This window comes from Onychomys torridus, chromosome 19 (assembly GCF_903995425.1).
Source record: "Onychomys torridus chromosome 19, mOncTor1.1, whole genome shotgun sequence".
NCBI classification, from domain to species: Eukaryota; Metazoa; Chordata; class Mammalia; order Rodentia; family Cricetidae; genus Onychomys; species Onychomys torridus.
Genome location: NC_050461.1, coordinates 29,906,755 through 29,926,056, shown reverse-complemented (window position 1 = coordinate 29,926,056; position 19,302 = coordinate 29,906,755). Strand labels below are relative to the sequence as shown.

The window sequence follows — 19,302 nt, the reverse complement described above, 5'->3', positions numbered from 1 at the left end:
TTTCTTGTTATTTAGGCAGATAAAAAAAATCTTTCAAGTAGACTGGGGGTGGCTATGCTCACCTGCAATTCCAGCACTTGGGAAGACTGAGATGGGAAGGTTACTGAGTTCAAGGTCAACTTGGATTACACATGGAGTCACTATCTTTAATAATAAAAAAAAAAAAAAAACACCTAGTGACATCACAACCATCTTAGTCTGCAGCGTTCTCTATGATATTCACACAAATAAAAAATAATAGCCTAGTAGGCTGACCCACCCTAACATCTACACCATCAATGACCTGCTGGAGTGTGTGAAGGAACTGGTCCTTCAGAAAGATAACCTCAGGATCTCCATGACTCAGAGCAACAGTGGGATGTCCAAGGGAAGTTTTGATGAGGGTCCAGTCATGAGGGTGTGTTGGAGGCCTTGAACCAGACCAATGACTCATTGCAATGAACACTGTGTATATGGGGAGCTGATTGGACAAAAGCGTCTACTACATGACACACCACAGCACTCAATGCCACTAGGATGAGTGAGGAGGTTCTGGAAAGATGGAAGAACAAGGTGGTTCTTTTGTATGTATGTGTTTTGTTTCATTGTGTGTGTGTGTGTTTTGTTTTTTTGTTTTTCGAGACAGGGTTTCTCTGTGTAGCTTTGCACCTTTCCTAGAACTCACTTGGTAGCCCAGGCTGGCCTTGAACTCAGAGATCTGCCTGGCTCTGCCTCCCCTGTGCTGGGATTAAAGGCGTGCGCCACCACGGGCCCGGCTTGTTTCATTTTTTAATTGATTTTTTTTGGGGGGGGGGCGTTCTTTGGAGGGGGTGCTGCAGGGGTAAGAGGATTTAGAGGGACTGGGAGGTGAATGGGAATCGGGTGCATGGTGTAAAATTCTCAAAGAATCAATAAAGGATTACGTTATCAAAAACAAATAAAATAGCCTAATAAAGCAATTCTCAGGACATATCCACGCATTATGCATGAGGCATTACAGTATTTGGTATTTGCCTTCCCAATTGATTATATAAAGGACACAGAACATAATTTACCTCTTTTTAACTGACAGAGAATAATCACTGATATCTCTATATACTAAGATAAATCTTTTCTATACAAAATTTTAGATGAATTTTTGTTTCATATTTTAAAACTTTAAACTATAACTTAACTAGTTAATAAATAATAAAATGGTAATTTCCTCTATCTCAAAAATCTCTGATAGTTGTATTAGAACTCTATGTGCGGAAGCCTGGCACGGTGATACATGCTTATGTTCTAATGCTTAGGAGGGCAAGAGGATCTCAGCTGAGGAATTGGCAAGGTGAGGTGGCTGTGGCTTGTTCTGTCTCTCTGATCTTCCAGCATTCACCCCAATACCTGGCTCCAGGTTTGTTTTTATTAATAAGACCTTTTAAGATTCATGCTATATCTGGCACTCAACAAAATCTCAAAAAAGCTACTTACTTGCCTGTGGCCTTGCGGGGCCCCAGCTCAGACCCGAGCTACACATTGCCCATTGTGGTGGCACATGCTGGTTGGATTTACTGAAGGAGGCAGAGGCAAGAGGATCCTGAGTTTGAGGCTAGCCTAGGAGGCTTCCTAAGGAGAAGCTTGGCTGGGGCGGAGCCACAAACAGTGGCGGTGAAACCATGGAGGCAGCGGTTGCTGCTCTGAGTTGCCAGCTGCTTCTCATCGTGTTGGTGACTGTGGTGATACTGCTACCTAGGACAAAGTGTTTACTACTGCTGGTTCAGAGAATTGCCAGGACCATCGAGTACCAAGAAAGCATTGACAAAGGTCAGTTTCGACAAGTTTGGCAAGGTAAATGGTGGAGAGAAATTGCTATAAAGATGTTCTCTTCTATGGAAGAATGTTCATGGTTCTGAGAGACAGACATTTATCAGACTGTGATGGCTCCAAACCACAGAGGAGGCACACACACACATGTAGTATGAATCTTAAAGGTACTTGTTAATGAAACTCAAACCCGAGGCCAGTTATTGGGGTGATTGCTGGAAGATCAGAGACACAGAACAAGCCACAGTTTCCTCACCTTGCCAGTCCCTCAGCTGGTCTTGTTTCCTCAGACTGGAAGCTTCTGTGTCCTCATCCCAAAGGCTCTCAGCTGAACTGTGTTGCTCCAAAGCCTAACCGCTTAACTAACCAAATGCTTAACTAACTACATGCTTTTTTCTTACTAGTTCCTGGTCCTCACGTCTTATATACCTTTCTCTTTCTGCCCCCACTCCCTGGGATTAAAGGTTGGGTTTCTGGGATTAAAGGCATGGGTCACCATGCTTAGCTGTTTCTAAAGTGGCCTTGAACACACAGAGATCCCATAGCTCTGCCTCCCAAGTGCTGGGATTAAAGGTGTGCACCACCACCGCCCAACTTCTGCTATAGCTTACTCTTCCCATTTTCTAGCCACCATTTTTGGCTTTGTTCTAGTGGCTGTCTGTTCTCTGACCCCAGATTTGTTTATTTCAGGGAACACACAATATTTCGGGGAACACAATACCCACCACACACACACACACACACACACACACACACACACACACAAAGCTGCAGGGAACCATGACCACACCTAACAGCAACTTTGAAATCTTCAAAAGGATGATGGAACCCCACAACGATGATTCCACATGTACTATGGTAAAGCCATTAACACCATGGAAAGATTGACTTTGGACTACAAACTGTTCAGGACAATATTAAGATGGCTAGCTGAAATGATCCAGATTCATAGACTACTCGAACAAAGACCTAAGACAAGCCCTGCACTTTCCCGTTATGCAGAGACTGGACAAATGGTACAGCTAATTCTCTCAGGACTTGACAATTGACCCAAAAATTTTCTTTTCAGGATTCCATAAAGATGCCTTCACCCCTAGAAAGCAGGAAGTAATTTTAAGAAAACGACGCCCACATTCTCAAGAGGTGGGATGGGAGGTTTTTGGTTGTTTAATAAGTTATTGATATTGTCATTGTTTATGATTGTTGGTTACAAGCTGTTAATTGTTAATGGTCAGGAAAAAAGCTAAACAAGGAGATTAGATTCAGAGTTTTTGTTTAAAAAAAGAAAAAAAGAGAATATAGATATGAAATAGATCATTGAATCTACTCTAAAAAGAAAAAGGGAAAGATATAAAAATGACAAAAGGTAGATTATTGAATATATTATGAAAAGAAAAAGAAGAGAATATGGATATAATAAGATAAAAAGGAGATTATTGAATCTACTTTTAAAAAAGAAACTACTTGTTTTAAATAGGATAAGTAATGAAATTTTTTGTCTGAGTTTATCAAATGTTACTGGACTGGACATTGTTAATATATATAATGGACTTTTTTGTCTGAATCAGTCTAATGATAATGGACTAGACATTGTTAATGTAATTCTTGACTGTAACCTTTTATTATTTTAGACAAAAAAGGGGAAATGTGGTGGTATATTGTGTCCCCTAATATATTGTGCATCCTAATAAACTTATCTGGGGTCAGAGAACAGAACAGCCACTAGACAGACATAGAGGCCAGAAAATGGTGGCACTCACGCCTTTAATCCTACCACCATCCAGATCTCTGTGAGTTTAAAGCCACACTGGAAACAGCCAGGCATGGTAACTCACATCTTTAATCCCAGGAAGTGAGCCTTTAATCCCAGGAAGTGATGGCAGGAAGCAGAAAGGTATTTAAGGCGTGAGGATGAGGAACTAGAGCTGGTTAAGCTTTTAGGCTTTTGAGCCAACAGTTCAGCTGAAATCCATTCTGGATGAGGACTGAGAGGCTTCCAGTCTGAGGAAACAGGATCATCTGAGGAATTGGCAAGGTGAAGTAGCTGTGGCTTGTTCTGCTTCTCTGATCTTCCAGCATTCACCCCAATACCTGGCTCCAGGTTTGTTTTTATTAATAAGACCTTTTAAGATTTGTGCTACAGAGGATCAAGGCCAGCCTTAGCTACACAATGATTGTGAAGCCATTCTAAGCTCCCTGAGACTTAGTCTTAAAACACACACACACATATAAACAAAATGAGTTTTGAGGACATAAAATAAGGATTAATAATTTCTATAGAACCGAATTTCACATTTAGGAAAGACAACTAGAAACCAACTCTCAAATATTTTCTTTTGAATCTTGATTTAAATGCAGCTTAAGAGCTGGAGAGAGGGCTCAACAGGTAACGACACTTGCCACCAAGGCTGATGATCTGAGTTCAATCCCCAGGACCTACATAGTGGAGAGAGAGAACTGATCCGCTCAAGCTGATGTGTTTTTTTTGCATGCACACACTCATATCTATCTACCTACATATATATGTGTGTGTGTGTGTGTGTGTGTGTGTATGTATGTGTGTATATACACACATACATACACACACAAACAAAAAAATGTAATTTTTAAACTGTTGCTTGATTGTTTGGAATTGACGATCTCAAATGACTAGAATCAGTGAAAACAAGCTCTCCCCCTGCTCCTGTGGGAAGCAGACTGGGCTAGTCCTATCAGCAAAATGGCTCTCCCCTTCTAACTCCCACTCCACTCTCAGAGGCAAAGAACAGCAACACCAAACATTTTCTGGATGCTTCCTGAGTTTCTAGATAATTGAGTCACAATGTGCTTCTCTCATAGAGAGGAGAAACTCCAAGTCCTGATGCCCTCCTGTCTCAAGCTAGATTTGGCTGCTGGAACATGCCTAACAACCCGCCAAAGGTGTGATCCATTCTGCTCTGGCTCTTCACCATGTATGAGATTTTTCTTTCATATACACATTTATGGTTTAGTTATTACCTATCTCTGTGTTCTACCAAATAACCCTAAATGTATCCTACATTCTTGTATTTGATTATAATATTCAAAAACATTTCTAGCAAAATATCCTCTTGTATAAAAACCACTCCCACCAAGAAAATACAAACCCCCATTTCAGCCAACCAGACCCAGAAAAGATGACCTAGTGCACACTGGGAGAGGCATCATCTCTAAAATGAGACATCACCATCTAAAATGTCAAAAGAAGTGTTTTCTCTGGCAAGTGGTACACTTCCCGGATGTTCTCCTTAGCACTGTTCTCCTCACAGTTCTACCAGAGTTGCTATCAGCAAGAATCTCTTAGCAGTGAAGTCTCAATTCCCATACCCCAGGAAAACCAAAGGACCCACCAGCACGCACCAGCCACCTGGAATCTTAAGACTGTTGTCTGAAGCATGAACCTAATTAGTCTCATCAATAAAAACCAGGAGTCACATATCCAGGTAATAACCTGAAAGATTGAAGAGCAGTCACCAGTGACTTCTTACCTCTCTGGATCCTCAGGCAGAGATCCTGTCTCTGCTTCACCTCATCACTTCCTCTCTCCACCCCGAGTGCTGGGAGAAAAAGGCATGAACCACCACCCCTTAGCCTCTATAGTTAACTCTAGATCTCAGGCAAGCTTTATTTGTCAGAACACAAACAAAATATCACACAACAGTTGTCTACACAGCACCAGAAGACTGATGAACTTTGCATGGTCATAAACACAGCAGAAAGCCAAATAAGGGCCAAGTTATATTCCCAGCACCTACATCAGGTGGTTCACAACTGCCTGGAACTCCAGTTCCAGGGGATCTGCTGCCCTCTGCAGGCCTCTACAGGCTCTGCACTCACATGCACAAACCCTTACTCACACAGCTATATTACATATACATAACTTACATTTTTATTTGATTTTTAAAAACTCCTAGTTCTGCCAGGCAGTGGTTGCATGCCTTTAATCCTAGTACTCCAGAGGAAGAGGCAAGTGGACCTCTGAGCTTGCTCAAGGCTAGCCTGGTCCAAGAGTGAGTTCCAGGGCAGCTAGGACTACACATAGCAACCCTGTCTTGAAAACCTAAAAAGAAAAAAACCCTCCTAGTTCTTATATATTTATATAAAACCCCACTTCACAAAAAACTAGTTAACAATTTCTAGTTAACTAGTTAACAAAGAATTTTTCTACCTGTTCCTTCATATTGTAAGGGGGCGAAAGCTACTATTAAAAATAAGAGATGGAGCCAGGCGGTGGTGGTGCATGCCTTTAATCCCAGAACTCAGGAGGCAGAGGCAGGCGGATCTCTGTGAGTTCGAGGCCAGCCTGGTCTACAGAGTGAGTTCTAGGACAGCCAGAGCTCTTACATAGAGAAACCCTATCTCAAAAAACAAAAACAAACACAAACAGAAAGACAGGAGAGAGGGAGAGAGAGAAGGAGGGAGGGAGAATGGGAGGGGGAGAGAGAGAAAGTTGCAGGCAAATAACTCAGGAGTTATTTCAAAGGTTTTGTAGGGGCTGGGGAGATGGCTGGGGAAAGTGCTTCTTGCAAAAGCTTAACCCCCATTTAATCCCAGGCACCACATCAAAGCCAGGCACAGCAGGATATGATTGTGACCCCAGGGCTGAGTGGCAGGGACAAGCCTAGGGCTTCCTGTCCAGCCAGCCCAGCTGAATCAATGAGCTGCAAGATCAATGAGAGACTCTTGTCTCAAAAAGTCATAAGGTAGAAAGATATTAAAAGAGACTCTCAGTGTCATTTTCCAGCCTCCACAGGCACACATGTGTACCAGCACACACACACACACACACACACACACACACACACACACAAGTTTTATAAAGAAACATTTGTACACTGTTGTTTAACTCCTTTCTTATACATTTTGTCTTTTGATCTGTACAGCATCAACATGAGGTTAAGCTAGAAGGAATAACAACCTGCATTTTTACAGTTAAAAGTATCACACAGTTCAAATGACCAACGTTCACACAAGAAGAAAATTCAATAATCAAAACTGAAGACATAGTTGTTTTCTCCTCTTACCCCCACTGGACCCACGCATGAACTGGAGCTTAGAGTCTGGAACCCATCTTCCCACAGAAGAAATCTTCCACTCTGTGGTTCAGAATATAGGCTAACTATTCAAATAGTTTGAAAGCCCCTGAGACCTACAGTATCAAAGCTGCTATAATACTCCAACATTAAGAATGCATTTCAGTAGACTGGCCTTGGGGCTTTTACATTTATCATTGCTCCAGTAAGAACTATACCAAATCCTGCCAAAAAGAAAAAAAAAAATCCATTTACATAAAGGGCCATCCTTCCCAAGGCCCCCCTGAGCAGAAGCAGCCACCCTTTCCAAAGCATGAAGTGAACACAGGACACAAAGCACCCATCCTTCTTCCTGGTGCATGGCGGTCACTGATCTCCTTAGTAGTCTTAAGGCTACAGAGGCTACAGAACACGGTTTGCTCTCTAGGATTCTGGAAGGATCTCATTATTCACACCCACTGTAAGCTGTTCGGATATATTATCTATGGGTAATATCAGAAGTACCAACAGCTGGACAGCAAACAGATTTCATCTTCTGTTCCTGGATCACAGGGAAATCCATGACCTTTGCGGAGGACAGAGTGCCAGTCATCATGTATAGTTCTATTTTCACAGTAACATGAACTCTGTTTTGGTGGTTCAATCAAGTGTTGGTTACATAAAGTTTGTAGATGAAGCCCTAAGGGACTGACTGAATTGATAATGCTTATCTGGTTCATGGACAGATGACGGATCCTCTCAGTGCACAGCAAAGTGCCTACATTTACCCAAAAGCCATTAACCATGTATTCCATGAATGGGTAGGTACTTCTGAAATTGCAGAATTGCTTTATTTCTAGAGAAATAAAGTAGGTCGTTATAAACCATGAAATGATCTGCCAGACCCATGACTTTCAGAAGTAACCACAGAATGATCCAGCCTAAAATGTTGGGAGCCATTTCTTCATATAATCTGTGACAGTTTCGACAACAAAGTACCAGATGACTGTTAGCACTCAAAAGCCTGACAAGTCATCAAAAGGAAATAAAAATGAAATGCATGACCAAGTGTCTGTCCACTGTTTCTAAGTATTTATTTAAATGATATAGTACTCACTTCCACAGTCATCTTGAAGATCTACAGTAGCAAACGGCATGTCCGGCAGAGAATCCACTGTGCTGGCTTCTAATTCCCTGGAGACTTCCTCTTTTCTTAACACACCTTCACACTCACTGCCATTTACTTCTCCTGCAACAAGCCAGAAAAAGAAACAAATATCATTGCATTGTTATTGCTAAACTCCTCTCCAGAAACCGAAACACCTCAGCTAAGTGAGCAACACACAGCAACCTGCATAAAGAGAGGTTGTGACTTGCTCTTTTAACATAGTCATGTTTTGAAAGGTGCATGTTTACATCAAACAGTAATGCTTTAATCCTTTTCTAAAGCACAGATGTCAACAGAGTAAATCAGTAATTTTCCATCTGTAAAAAACAAATTTTTTACATCTTTGACAACAAACCAAAAAAGTTTGTTTCTTCACTTGTTTATTGTGTCTTCTCGTGTTTATTTTCAATAATATTAGCTCTATGGGGGACTTGAAAAACATTTTGATGTTGCTTTTATATATATTAATTATACAATACAGGTTTCATTGTGACATTTTCATAGGTGAACATAGTGTATTTTGACTATGGTCACACACACACACATACAGCACACACACACACACACACTTCACCCTCTCATCTCTTCTCACATTTTGTGTTCTAATTTCTATAAGCTCGTTTTCTTTTTTTTCCCTTTGATAAATTCTTCCATTCCACATTAAAGTTAACATTGGAAATCTAGTTAAAAATACTTGACTCTAGGGGCCAGTGAGATGGCTCACTGGGTAAAGGCTCTTGCCATGAAGGTCTGGCAACCTGAGTTGGATTCCCCAGAACCCATGCAAAGGTGGAAAGAACCGATTCTAATTGTTCACTGACCTCCATATATAGGTCGTGGCATACATGACCTCCCACATACACAAGAGATTTTTTAATACATGGTTCTAAACATGCATTTTTTTGAAATTCAGCTATGAGAATCAAACCATCCTCATAGTATTTTGAAACAGCCCTCCCATATCATGGACTAAGTCACACTCCATATTTGGTCTCTGTTTTCTTGTTAGGGGTGGAACACCCACAATGTTGTGCGTAGAGGGCTAAGGAAGAGAAGTCTTGAACTGATAAAGTTAATTGCTAAGTTTATCTGTTGGTGGTCTCCTCAGTGCTATTATTCACCATGCCTATATTAGCAGGCATAAATGTTATTTGGACTGAGCAAAATCCAGAAATAGTTACGTAATTTTCACCCAGTATAATCAATGAAGACTAATTTGCCTTGCAAACTATTAAAGAAAACATGTATTTCCTTCTGTTGCAATCCTCTATCTTCAAATGCAATAACTGTAACACACATTCCATTAAGAATATGTCCTTCATGGCTGGAGAGATGGCTCAGGGGTTAAGGAAACTGGCTGCTCTTCCAGAGAACCTGGGTCCAGTTCGAAGCACCCACATGGCTAACAGCAATCTGTTAATTCCAGTTCCAAAGGCTCCAACACCTTTTCCTGACCTCCAAAGGCACTGCAAACTTCTAGTACACAGACATAACACACAGGCAAAACAGCCATACACACAAAATAAAATAATAAATCTGAAGGAGGAGGGGGTGGCAGTTTATAGGGCTAGAGAGACGGCTCAATGGTTAACAGCATGTGTTGCTCTTCCAGAGGGGCAGGGTTCATTCCCCAGTGTCCAGCTCCAAGCACCCACATCTGGAAACTCATCCACTGCCTGTATCTCTAGTTCTGGAAATTTCACACTCTCCTCTTGCCTCCTTAGGCACTGGATACTGCGCCATACATACATTCAGATGTGCTTGTGCGCACACACATACACACATGCACATATTATAAATAAATCTTTTTTTTTAATTTTATATATATATAAAGCCTGGCAGCCGTGGCGCACACCTTTAATCCCAGCACTTGGGAGGTAGAGGCAGGCGGATCTCTGTGAGTTCGCGGCTAGCCTGGGCCACAGAATGAGTTCCAGGAAAGGCTCCAAAGAAACCCTGTCTCAAAAATACCAAATAAAGAAAAAAAGAAAAGAAAGGAAAGGAAGAAAGAAAAGGAAAAAACTATATAATAGAGTACCAAGGAAATAGTTCAGAAATATAGTACCTCATATGAATAAGACCCTAGTTTCAATCCCTAGCACCCAAAAAAAAATCTAAATAAATAAAACAAAAAAAGAATATGGCCTGCAAACTGGGACCGTCCAGGCCTGCAATCCTAGTGATTAGGAGACTGAAGCAGGGTGACCTCAATCTCTAGTCTTTCTATAGCATGAGTTCAACGCCGCCAGCCTGAGCACCACTGGCCTTGATTCTATAACACACATTCTAGCTCCTTCTACCTCCAGGCAGAAAAAAATAGAAATAAGGTTAGGGTATAGGGCTTCCCTAGCAAAACGTAATGCCCCAGTACTTTAAAAACTGTATATATCTTACAATATAATAATAACTCTTCAATAGTTCATAGTTACTATGCATACTAAACATATAAGTTTTTATTACAATTTGAATGATCTCAGGTTGGGGATTTAGCTCAGTGGTAGAGCACTTACCTAGCAAGCACAAGGCCCTGGGTTCGGTCCTCAGCTCTGGGTTAAAAATAATAATAATAATAATAATAATAATAATAATAATAATAATTTGAATGACCTCAAAAAATTATTCACACACATATTTTCTGGATTTTACAAAAAGGACAGCATCTTTTTCAGTCATGTTCAATATCAAAAGGACACCAAAAGTGCATTCTTCAAAATACCATTTATACAATTCAGACTGCATGTGGTGGTGTGAATGAGAACAGCCCCCGCAGGCTCCCATATTTGAATGCTTTGTCCTCATTTGGTAGAACTGTTTGGGAAGGATTAGGAAGTATGGCCTTTCTGGAGATGTGCCACCGGGAATGGACTTTGAGGTTTCAAAACCCATGCCGTGCCATTCTCAACTAGGGTGCAGTCTCTGTCTGTGTGTGTGTGTGTGTGTGTGTGTCTGTCTGTCTGTCTGTCTCTCTCTCTCTCTCTCTCTCTCTCTCTCTCTCTCTCTCTCTCTCTCTCTCTCTCTCTCTCTCTCTCTCTTGCTCTCGCTATCTCTCTCACACACACACACACACACACACACACACACACACACACATCTCTCCTTCCTCTCTCTCTCCCTTCCTCCCTCTCTCCCTGCCTCTCTCTGTCTCTTTCTGTCTCTGTCTCTCTCTCTCACACACATCTCTCTCCTTCTCCTCTCTCTCCCATCCTCCCTCTCTCTCCCTGCCTCTGTCTCTCCCTCCCCTACCTCCCTCTACCTCATGGCTGTTGTCTAAACATATAAGCTCTCAGCTACTGTTCCAGCACCATGCATGCATACCTGCCTACTGCCATGCTCCCTGAGATGACGGTCATGGATTATTCACCCCCTGAAATCATAAGAAGGCCCCCCAATTAAGTGTTTTCTTTTATAAGTTGTATTGGTTATAGTGTCTCCTTATAGCAATAGAGAATTAACTTAGAGTGTCTGGTACGTACATGTTCAACAAATTTTAGAATACTATAGTTCTGTTCACCAGGTCAGAATACTGGAAAATCACGAGAATAAGTCAAATATTAGCTTTCTGCGTATATACTAGCATTTTAGGAACACGTATGTAATTTCAACTTAAAAGTTTAAAGAGATCTCAATATGTATCTTGAATCTTTACAGGTAGCTCCATGTAAAGGATAGCCACCCACTAGGCAGCTTACACACAGAAAGTTTTTAACAAAAGAGCATGTGTAAGCCAGGCATGGGAGCACATACAGGCCCCTAATCCTAGCACACAGGAGTATACTGAGTTCAAAGCCAGCCTGGGCTACAGACTGAGACTGTGACTCAAAATAACAACATCAATAAGAAAAATGTTTAAAGTTCTTATACAAGTAAACATATTACCTATATGCTACCCATAACATATGTGAAGGCTGTACAGAAATCAGAATGAAAGAAGTAAATAAACCCAACTATTACTCTCCTAATGCTTTCTCAATCTAAGCATTTAGTGACAGGAAACAGTCCAGTGACACTAGCATGTCAATACTATTTCCTCACTCTAGTGCCATGTGGAACGTTCCTGACTTACAGTGGCTTCAAGTACAACTTTTCAACCTCATGATGGTACAAAATCTGGCTATCATTCCTACTACTGTGACTAGAGGGATGCTCTCAGAGCCAAGGAGGCAGGGCATGGAGTAGAAGGCAAGGGCATGGGGTGGGCTTCAGGTTTGTAGAGCCAAGGAGGCAGGGTGTGGGGTGGGGTCAGGATCTCAGAGCCAAGGAGGCAGGGTGTGGGGTGGGGTCAGGATCTCAGAGCCAAGGAGGCAGGGTGTGGGGTGGGGTCAGGATATCAGAGCCAAGGAGGCAGGGTGTGGGGTGGGGTCAGGATCTCAGAGCCAAGGAGGCAGGGTGTGGGGTGGGGTCAGGATCTCAGAGCCAAGGAGGCAGGGTGTGGGGTGGGGTCAGGATCTCAGAGCCAAGGAGGCAGGGTGTGGGGTGGGGTCAGGATCTAAGAGCCAAGGAGGCAGGGTGTGGGGTAGAAGGCAGAGCATGGGGTGGGCTTCAGGTTTCCAGAGCCAAGGAGGCAGGGTGTGGGGTGGGGTCAGGATCTCAGACAAGGAGGCAGGGTGTGGGGTGGGGTCAGGATCTCAGACAAGGAGGCAGGGCGTGGGGTGGGTTCAGTCTCCAGAGTCTGAGGGATGCAGTCAGAATCTTGTTCTCTGTTCAACTTTCCTTCCTGACAGCTATTCAGGAAAGCAGTGAACATTCAGTAGAAATAATCAAATTTTGAAGGTTAATCTCATCCCAGACTAGGGACATGAGATATGCCCACCTCTTGTGATGCTGGCAGGAGCCCCAGCTTCCAGGTAGCCCCATGATCTTGAGATGAAAGAACCAATACTCTCGAACAGACTGTGTTGCTAAGCAATGATGCTCAGCCGGCTAGGTATATTTGAAGGCCTATTTTCCCTCTACAGTAGTTGCCACTTAACAATGAACACGTACATACAGCACAGATTCTTGGCAATCTACAAAACAGAGGAAAGTGACTTCTGGGTTGTAATACGTTCTGAAGACAAAGAGAATAATTAAAATAGCATGGTGAATTAAGCCATTCTTTAAGAAGTCCTTGGTCAAACTGAATTCTTAGTCTCTCATAAGAACAATTAAGCATCACTACCAAGCAAGCAAAGCAAATGCTAAGTGAGGAGTCACTTGATGAAGCCAAGGGAAGACTCTCACAGCGGCAGAGATGATCTCAGGTACTGCAGCAAATCCATCGGGGTCTGGATCCCACCCTCAAGCCCATTAGACCAGGTCTACAGTGGTGTAGACCAAGCCAGCCTCCAGAATTCTTTAAAAGCTCCTGGTGATTCTAATGTGCACGGGAAGATGGAAGGCCACTAGCCAAACTCTCCCTTTCCCTATCCCTTGATTCTACTCTAAATGATGGATGGCAACAAAAAGCATGATCAAGCACAAAGTAAAGGCCACTACGGCTGCCAACAGTCCATTCTCCTTCCAGGTACCTAGAGATTCCTCTGGCCACCCCAGGAGTACATGACGCTGTATCTGTCCACTTGTCTGTCCTTCCCAAGAGATTCTAAACTAAGAGACCCAACTACCTACCACTTTAATCAGAACACTTGGTGAGAGGGAGAACTTCCAACAATTATCAGTAAACAGTCACCCTCCTCTACGGTCCTCCAGTGCCCCCTTTCTTCCTTCCACTCCTAGCCCTGAGCCAGCTCGCCTCAGGTGCCCTCCCAGTTTTTACTGAATGACTGGACAAAGCAAGTACCCACCTGGGAGTGGTTACTGACTCACTGTACTGAAGCTGTCTCAAGACCCGTGAGAAACAATGGTATTTAATAGCAGCCTTCCGCCCCAGCAGGTTCTCTCATTTTCATAGAATGAATAAAGGGCATAAAAATAAAAACTAAGAAACGTGTGTGTGTGTGTGTGTGTGTGTGTGTGTGTGTGTATGCAGCTTATCTGCAGAGACCTTGCCTAACGGACCTGGCCCTGGGTTCAATCCCACACACCAAAATCAAACTTAGGAACTAACCAATAGAAGAAAAAAAATTGAAGCATAATATGAATTACTCTATAGCGTTCTCCTTTTGTTTGTATGTTTGCTTCCTTGATTTCGTTTTGTTTTGTTTTGTTTAGACAATGTCTCCTATATCCCAAGGTGGCCTCTAACTCACCACGTAGCTGAGGATGACCTTGAACTCCTCATTTCCCCACACCCTCTTAGGGATTACAGTGGTACACAACAATGCCCACCCACTCTCCATCATTTTAAATAAAGCAGATTAAACTCAACAGCAAGGTTATATGGAAACTGCCAAAATTCAAGAGCTTAAAATACAAACTATCTTCCATTTTTTAGAGACGAATAGAAGCAATTATTATAGACAAGACTTACTAATTCCAAAATGAGAATGCCACCTACAACTCAGCCTTTTTCTTTTATTCTTTATGACACTAGCATGAAAGCTTTAATTTTGGGGTTAGCAAATTATTGGGTTCTACTACACCATCTTCATCCATACGTATTGCTGTATAGCTTACCTTGCCCACCTCCAGCTATTTCCCCATCTTCCTCGTTAGCCCCTTCTCTGCTTTCCTGTTACATATATTTCACTACATTCTTTATTGTCTATCACCTTTAGAATCCCTTCCCCCCCCCAACATGATCCCCTTCCAGTTTCATGACCTACAAGCACACATACATACATACATACATACATACACACATATATCTACATATAGAATTTTAGTTTAGCTCCCACACATGAGAGAAAACATACAGGTATTTGTCTGAGGGTGGTTTATTCCTCTCAAGATAATCGAAATTGCCAGTTGCATCTATATTCCCACAAATGTCATGACTTCAGTTTTCTTTACAACTGCAAAAATTCTGTTTTATGGAATTTTGTGGACTATACATGTACCACTTTTTTTTTCTCTGTTCATCTATTGGTTGGGCATGGAGGCTAGATCCATCATCTGAATCGTGCAGGAGTAAACATGGATGTGCAGGTATCTCCTAGTTAACTGACTTAAGCATCCTTTGAGTACATACCCAGGGGTGGCATAGCATATATACCCAGGGATGATACAGCTGAGCCAAATGGCAGTTATGTTTTCAGATTTTGAGGAACCTCTATGCTGATTTGCACACTACTACACAGGTTCACCTTGCCATCAGCAGTGAATAAGGATTCATCTTTTCCCACCTCCTAGCTTTTTGTTTGTTGGTTTTTGAGACACCATCTTTCTATGTACCCCCAGGCTGGTCTTGAACTGGAAATCCTCCTGCCCAAGCTACCAAGTGCTAGTATATGCATCACATATCTGTCTCATACGTCTCAAAAAAAAGCACAGATCATTCCACAGAACGTTATTTCTCAAACCAAATTTCAGGAAGCCTTGCACCAGATCTGTAAGTGCTAGGATTTAGGCAAAGGCTGAGGGACAGAATTAAACACAAGCATCAAAACCACACTTAACACAAAGTGTAAAGACTTCACTTTGGAAAAACTGCCTTCAAACAGTTGATCCTTAAGCATGTGAACCATAATTGTTTTGACTGCTATAATGCTGCTTAAATATGCTGGGCCTGAGAGCATGGGCCTGTAACGCCAGATATTTGGGGGGCTGAGACAGGACTGTAAATTCGAAAGCACCCTATACAACTAACTTGATGAGATTTTTGTTTCAAATTAAAAGTTAATGAAGCCTGGGATGTATCACCATGGGAGAGTCCTTGTTTGCCATGTACCAGGCTGAGATTCAACTCTACAAAGTTAATAATTAGTCACCTAGGCCAGGCGTGTTGACTCACACCTGCAACCCCAGCTCTTGGCGGACAAAGGCAGGAGGATGAGCTATCCTCAGCCTGAGCTACACAGCACAAAAAATTTTAAAGTCACCCAGAATTTGATCTGTCATTAAAACAAAATTTATCTTTTTGCACAAATCCAAATAACCGCAGGGGTAAATGCTACACTAATAACAAAGATGAATCAAAACTAGAAATTAGCATTACCAACACTAACCAACATTTAAACAGGTACTTTATGCTGGTCCACTCAACTAGAAGCAACTCACTTCATTTATACAACTATGCTATCAGGGGAGACTATTCTTATACCAGCCAGGTGATTTAGTAACTTGCCCACATGCAAAGTAGACCCAGGAGCTGCCATCTGGATCAAGTGACTCTGTTACATGACCCACAATTCCCAGAACCGACTATGCCCTGTAGCCCTTACCATACACTGACTGCAGCACTGTAAACTGAGGCAGAGCTTTCAGAAAGTGATGTGCCAACAGATCAGGAGCAAGAAGACGGTCTAGGGTTCTTACTAAAATCTGGGTTTCTATCACGTACACTCAAACAAGACTCCACACAACCTTGCTGAAGAAAAAAGGCGAGTAACTTAAATGCTAACAGAGAAACAAACACTTCACGATCACCCTGGTGACTGACAACAACAGTTATCACAAGTGTAACAACAGGGAAAAGGTGACTCTGGAAAAAAACAGATATGTGGGGACGGGAGAGATGGCTCAGAGGTTAAGAGCACTGGCTGCTCTTTTTGGTTTTTCGAGACAGGGTTTCTCTGTGTAGCTTTGAGCCTTCCCTGGAACTCATTTTGTAGACCAGGCTGGCCTCAAACTCACAGAGATCCTCCTGGCTCTGCCTCCCAAGTGCTGGGATTAAAGGCGTGCGCCACCACCACCTGGCACAATGTCTGCTCTTAACCTGAGTTCAATCCCCAGCACCCACATGCTGGCTCACAACCATCTATAATGAGATCTGGTGCCCTCTTCTGGCATGCAGACATCCATGCAAGCAGAACACTATACATAATACATAAATTTTTTTTCAAAAGATTTAAAAACAGAAATAAAAATCAAACACAAAAAGAGGTATGTGGTCAAGAGTCTAGCTCATGGAGACTTAGTGTGCACAAAGCCCTAGGTTTGATCCCCAGCATTAAAAAAATAAACACCTAACTACATTCAAATATTTAAATCATAGGTCTACTTCAGCCAATGATTATATCAAAGTCAAGCGAACAGAAAACATTGACAGACTGCCTAAGTCACACAAAATAGGCTTCATATTTAACAATGATATACAGCCCCATTAAGCAAGGCTCTCGTCTGATGCCTGAGCTAAACAGTTTATTTAAAAAGGGCCTATCTTCGTTCACTGTGGTCTAGCTCCTCCAATTAGCTGCTAAAAACCGTAGAACAGCAGGTCTCCAGAAATGTTTCAACTTCAAGGCAATCGAGCTACTTAACTTCATGCTTCCCCTTCCTCATCATGAAAAGGGAACAATCTAAATTATTAAGGAGAAATTGACAAGTCAACACTACATGAAGAAAGGACCCAGCAACCCTGATAAGCATCTTAAGCTTTTTTACTATATAAAAAAGATGTAAGATAGGCTAACAGCATTATAAATTGCAAAGCCACACTGTGTAAGTGGGTGGGAAGAGTCTTTCCGTGTTTGCCCTATTATCCACACCCCTCCACCTCATTAAAAAAAATCTCAAGCAGCAACATTTTAATATTTCCCCACAAAACATGGATCTTCCCATTCACATGAAAGTTATAAACACATTTACACTATTTACATAATTTATATTTACATATTTAGCATGTATGTACAACATATTTTAATAATATGCTTTGTATCCGTTTAGGATATAACGATCTTGACGAACACCTTTTTTTTTCCCCCTAATTACTTTTTAGTTCCTTTCCCTCAAAGTCCAGCCCCCAATTCCTACCCAAGTGGAGCACACAGCAAAAGCGGACCCAAACTGAAGTTCATTCTGGGCGCCAGCAAATTGGCGCCAGCTTTAAGGGCTCATTTCCAAACCTCGAATTAAACCCTAAATGATACAAGATGGTGTTCATATGTTTCTATTTGCTATTATATATAAATATAAATATAAATATATATATATTTATATATATATGATTTAGGGTTTTTGTTTTGTTTTCCTCTCTCTTGGTTTTGTTTCCCGCTCCAACACAAGGAAGGGATGTGTTGCAAAAACTTTGGGCCATGCGTCACAAGATCCGAAGAGGTTAAAAAAAAAAAAAAAAAAAAACTACAACTGGTAAGATCACATCCCTCGCCACCCGCGGTGTGGAGTGGTGCACCGAGATGCATCCCTGCAAGCAAACTGCCCTGACCACGGGGGAATGCACCGGGCTGCAGGAAGGGAGGACAGCGAAGGGCGTAGGGACTGCGGGAGGCCTAGGAGGCGGAGCAGGGCTGGCGAGCACGCCTCCCCGGCAGAGGCGGCCCGGGGCGCGCGGGGCGGTGCGCTCGCTCTCACCCGCTCCGGGGCGCTCCATGGTCACGGCGCGGAGGAGGCGGAGGCCCGGGTGGCGCGGGGCGGCGGGGGCGCTGGCCGCGGCGGCCAGGCCTGCGGAGGCGCGGAGCCCCGCAAGGCGCAGCATCCCCGGCACCCGCCGCTTCGGGAGGAGCCGGAAGAGGCCGACCCGCCTGGGCGCGGGAACCCGGATTGGGGCCGGGCTCGGGGGCGGGGCGGTCCCCCGGGGCCCGCGCTAGGCTCCGACCTCTGGCCGCCCTCCGCTATTTCCTGCGGCGCGGCCCTTCCCGTCCCACGCTTTGCGGGGCGAGATTGGGACAGGCTGAAAGCATTCCTTGGCCTGCTGTCTCTTGAGAACCCGGGTTGTTTGGTTTCGCCTGGAGCTTTGAAAACACAGTTTTGATTGCAAAATATGTGGGAAGAGCGAGATGTACAAGAGCAAGGTCTTGTACGTGGGCATAATGAGATGCTATATTTACTTTGCTTTACTCACCCCCCCCCCAAAAAAAAACAGTAAGAAAAAAAAGAAAGAAAAAGTCAAATTGGGATGCAGTCTGAAATTTTTAACAGCAGTTTAATAGCTACCTGTTAAATTGCTTAGGTGAGTGGAAATTACCTACTGAGTTTTGCAGAACAGGGTCCTCAGTATCTGAGTAAAATAGAAGAGAACGCAATTTACTTTAAAAAAAAATAGTAAGATATGAATACTTGTTTGCCTTAGTACAGAATGCTTTTCCCAGCAAGGGGCGAATAGTGGCGTTATTGGGTTTGTTTTGGTGGTGGTGGTGGTTTGTTTGGGGTTGGGGGCGTTGTTGCGAGTGAGCAAGCAGGCAGGCAGGCAAGTATGCATAGTTGGTATAGCAAAAGTTACATTATCCTGAGGAATATCACACAAGGTTCACACTCTAAATTCCTAACTGTGCTCATAAGCCTATGTCCCCACCTGCTCACCTGGGTGACGAATCTTAGCTGAAG

General features: G+C 42.8%; 1 protein-coding gene across 2 annotated transcripts in view; it reads right to left on the bottom strand.

The window, feature by feature from the left end:
• Akap7 (A-kinase anchoring protein 7) overlaps window positions 1-18,524 on the bottom strand; it is a 146,783-nt gene extending 128,259 nt beyond the window's left edge. The window contains exons 1-2 of one of the 2 annotated variants that reach the window (XM_036168918.1): window positions 18,331-18,524; window positions 7,930-8,061 (exon numbers count right to left, since the gene is read on the bottom strand). In XM_036168918.1, coding sequence (XP_036024811.1) covers window positions 7,930-8,061; window positions 18,331-18,454 — 256 coding nt within the window. In that variant the 5' untranslated portion in view covers window positions 18,455-18,524. The remainder of the gene's footprint in view (window positions 1-7,929; window positions 8,062-18,330) is intronic. The other variant, XM_036168917.1, reaches the window with a different exon arrangement.
• Between the last annotated feature and the right edge of the window lie 778 nt (window positions 18,525-19,302).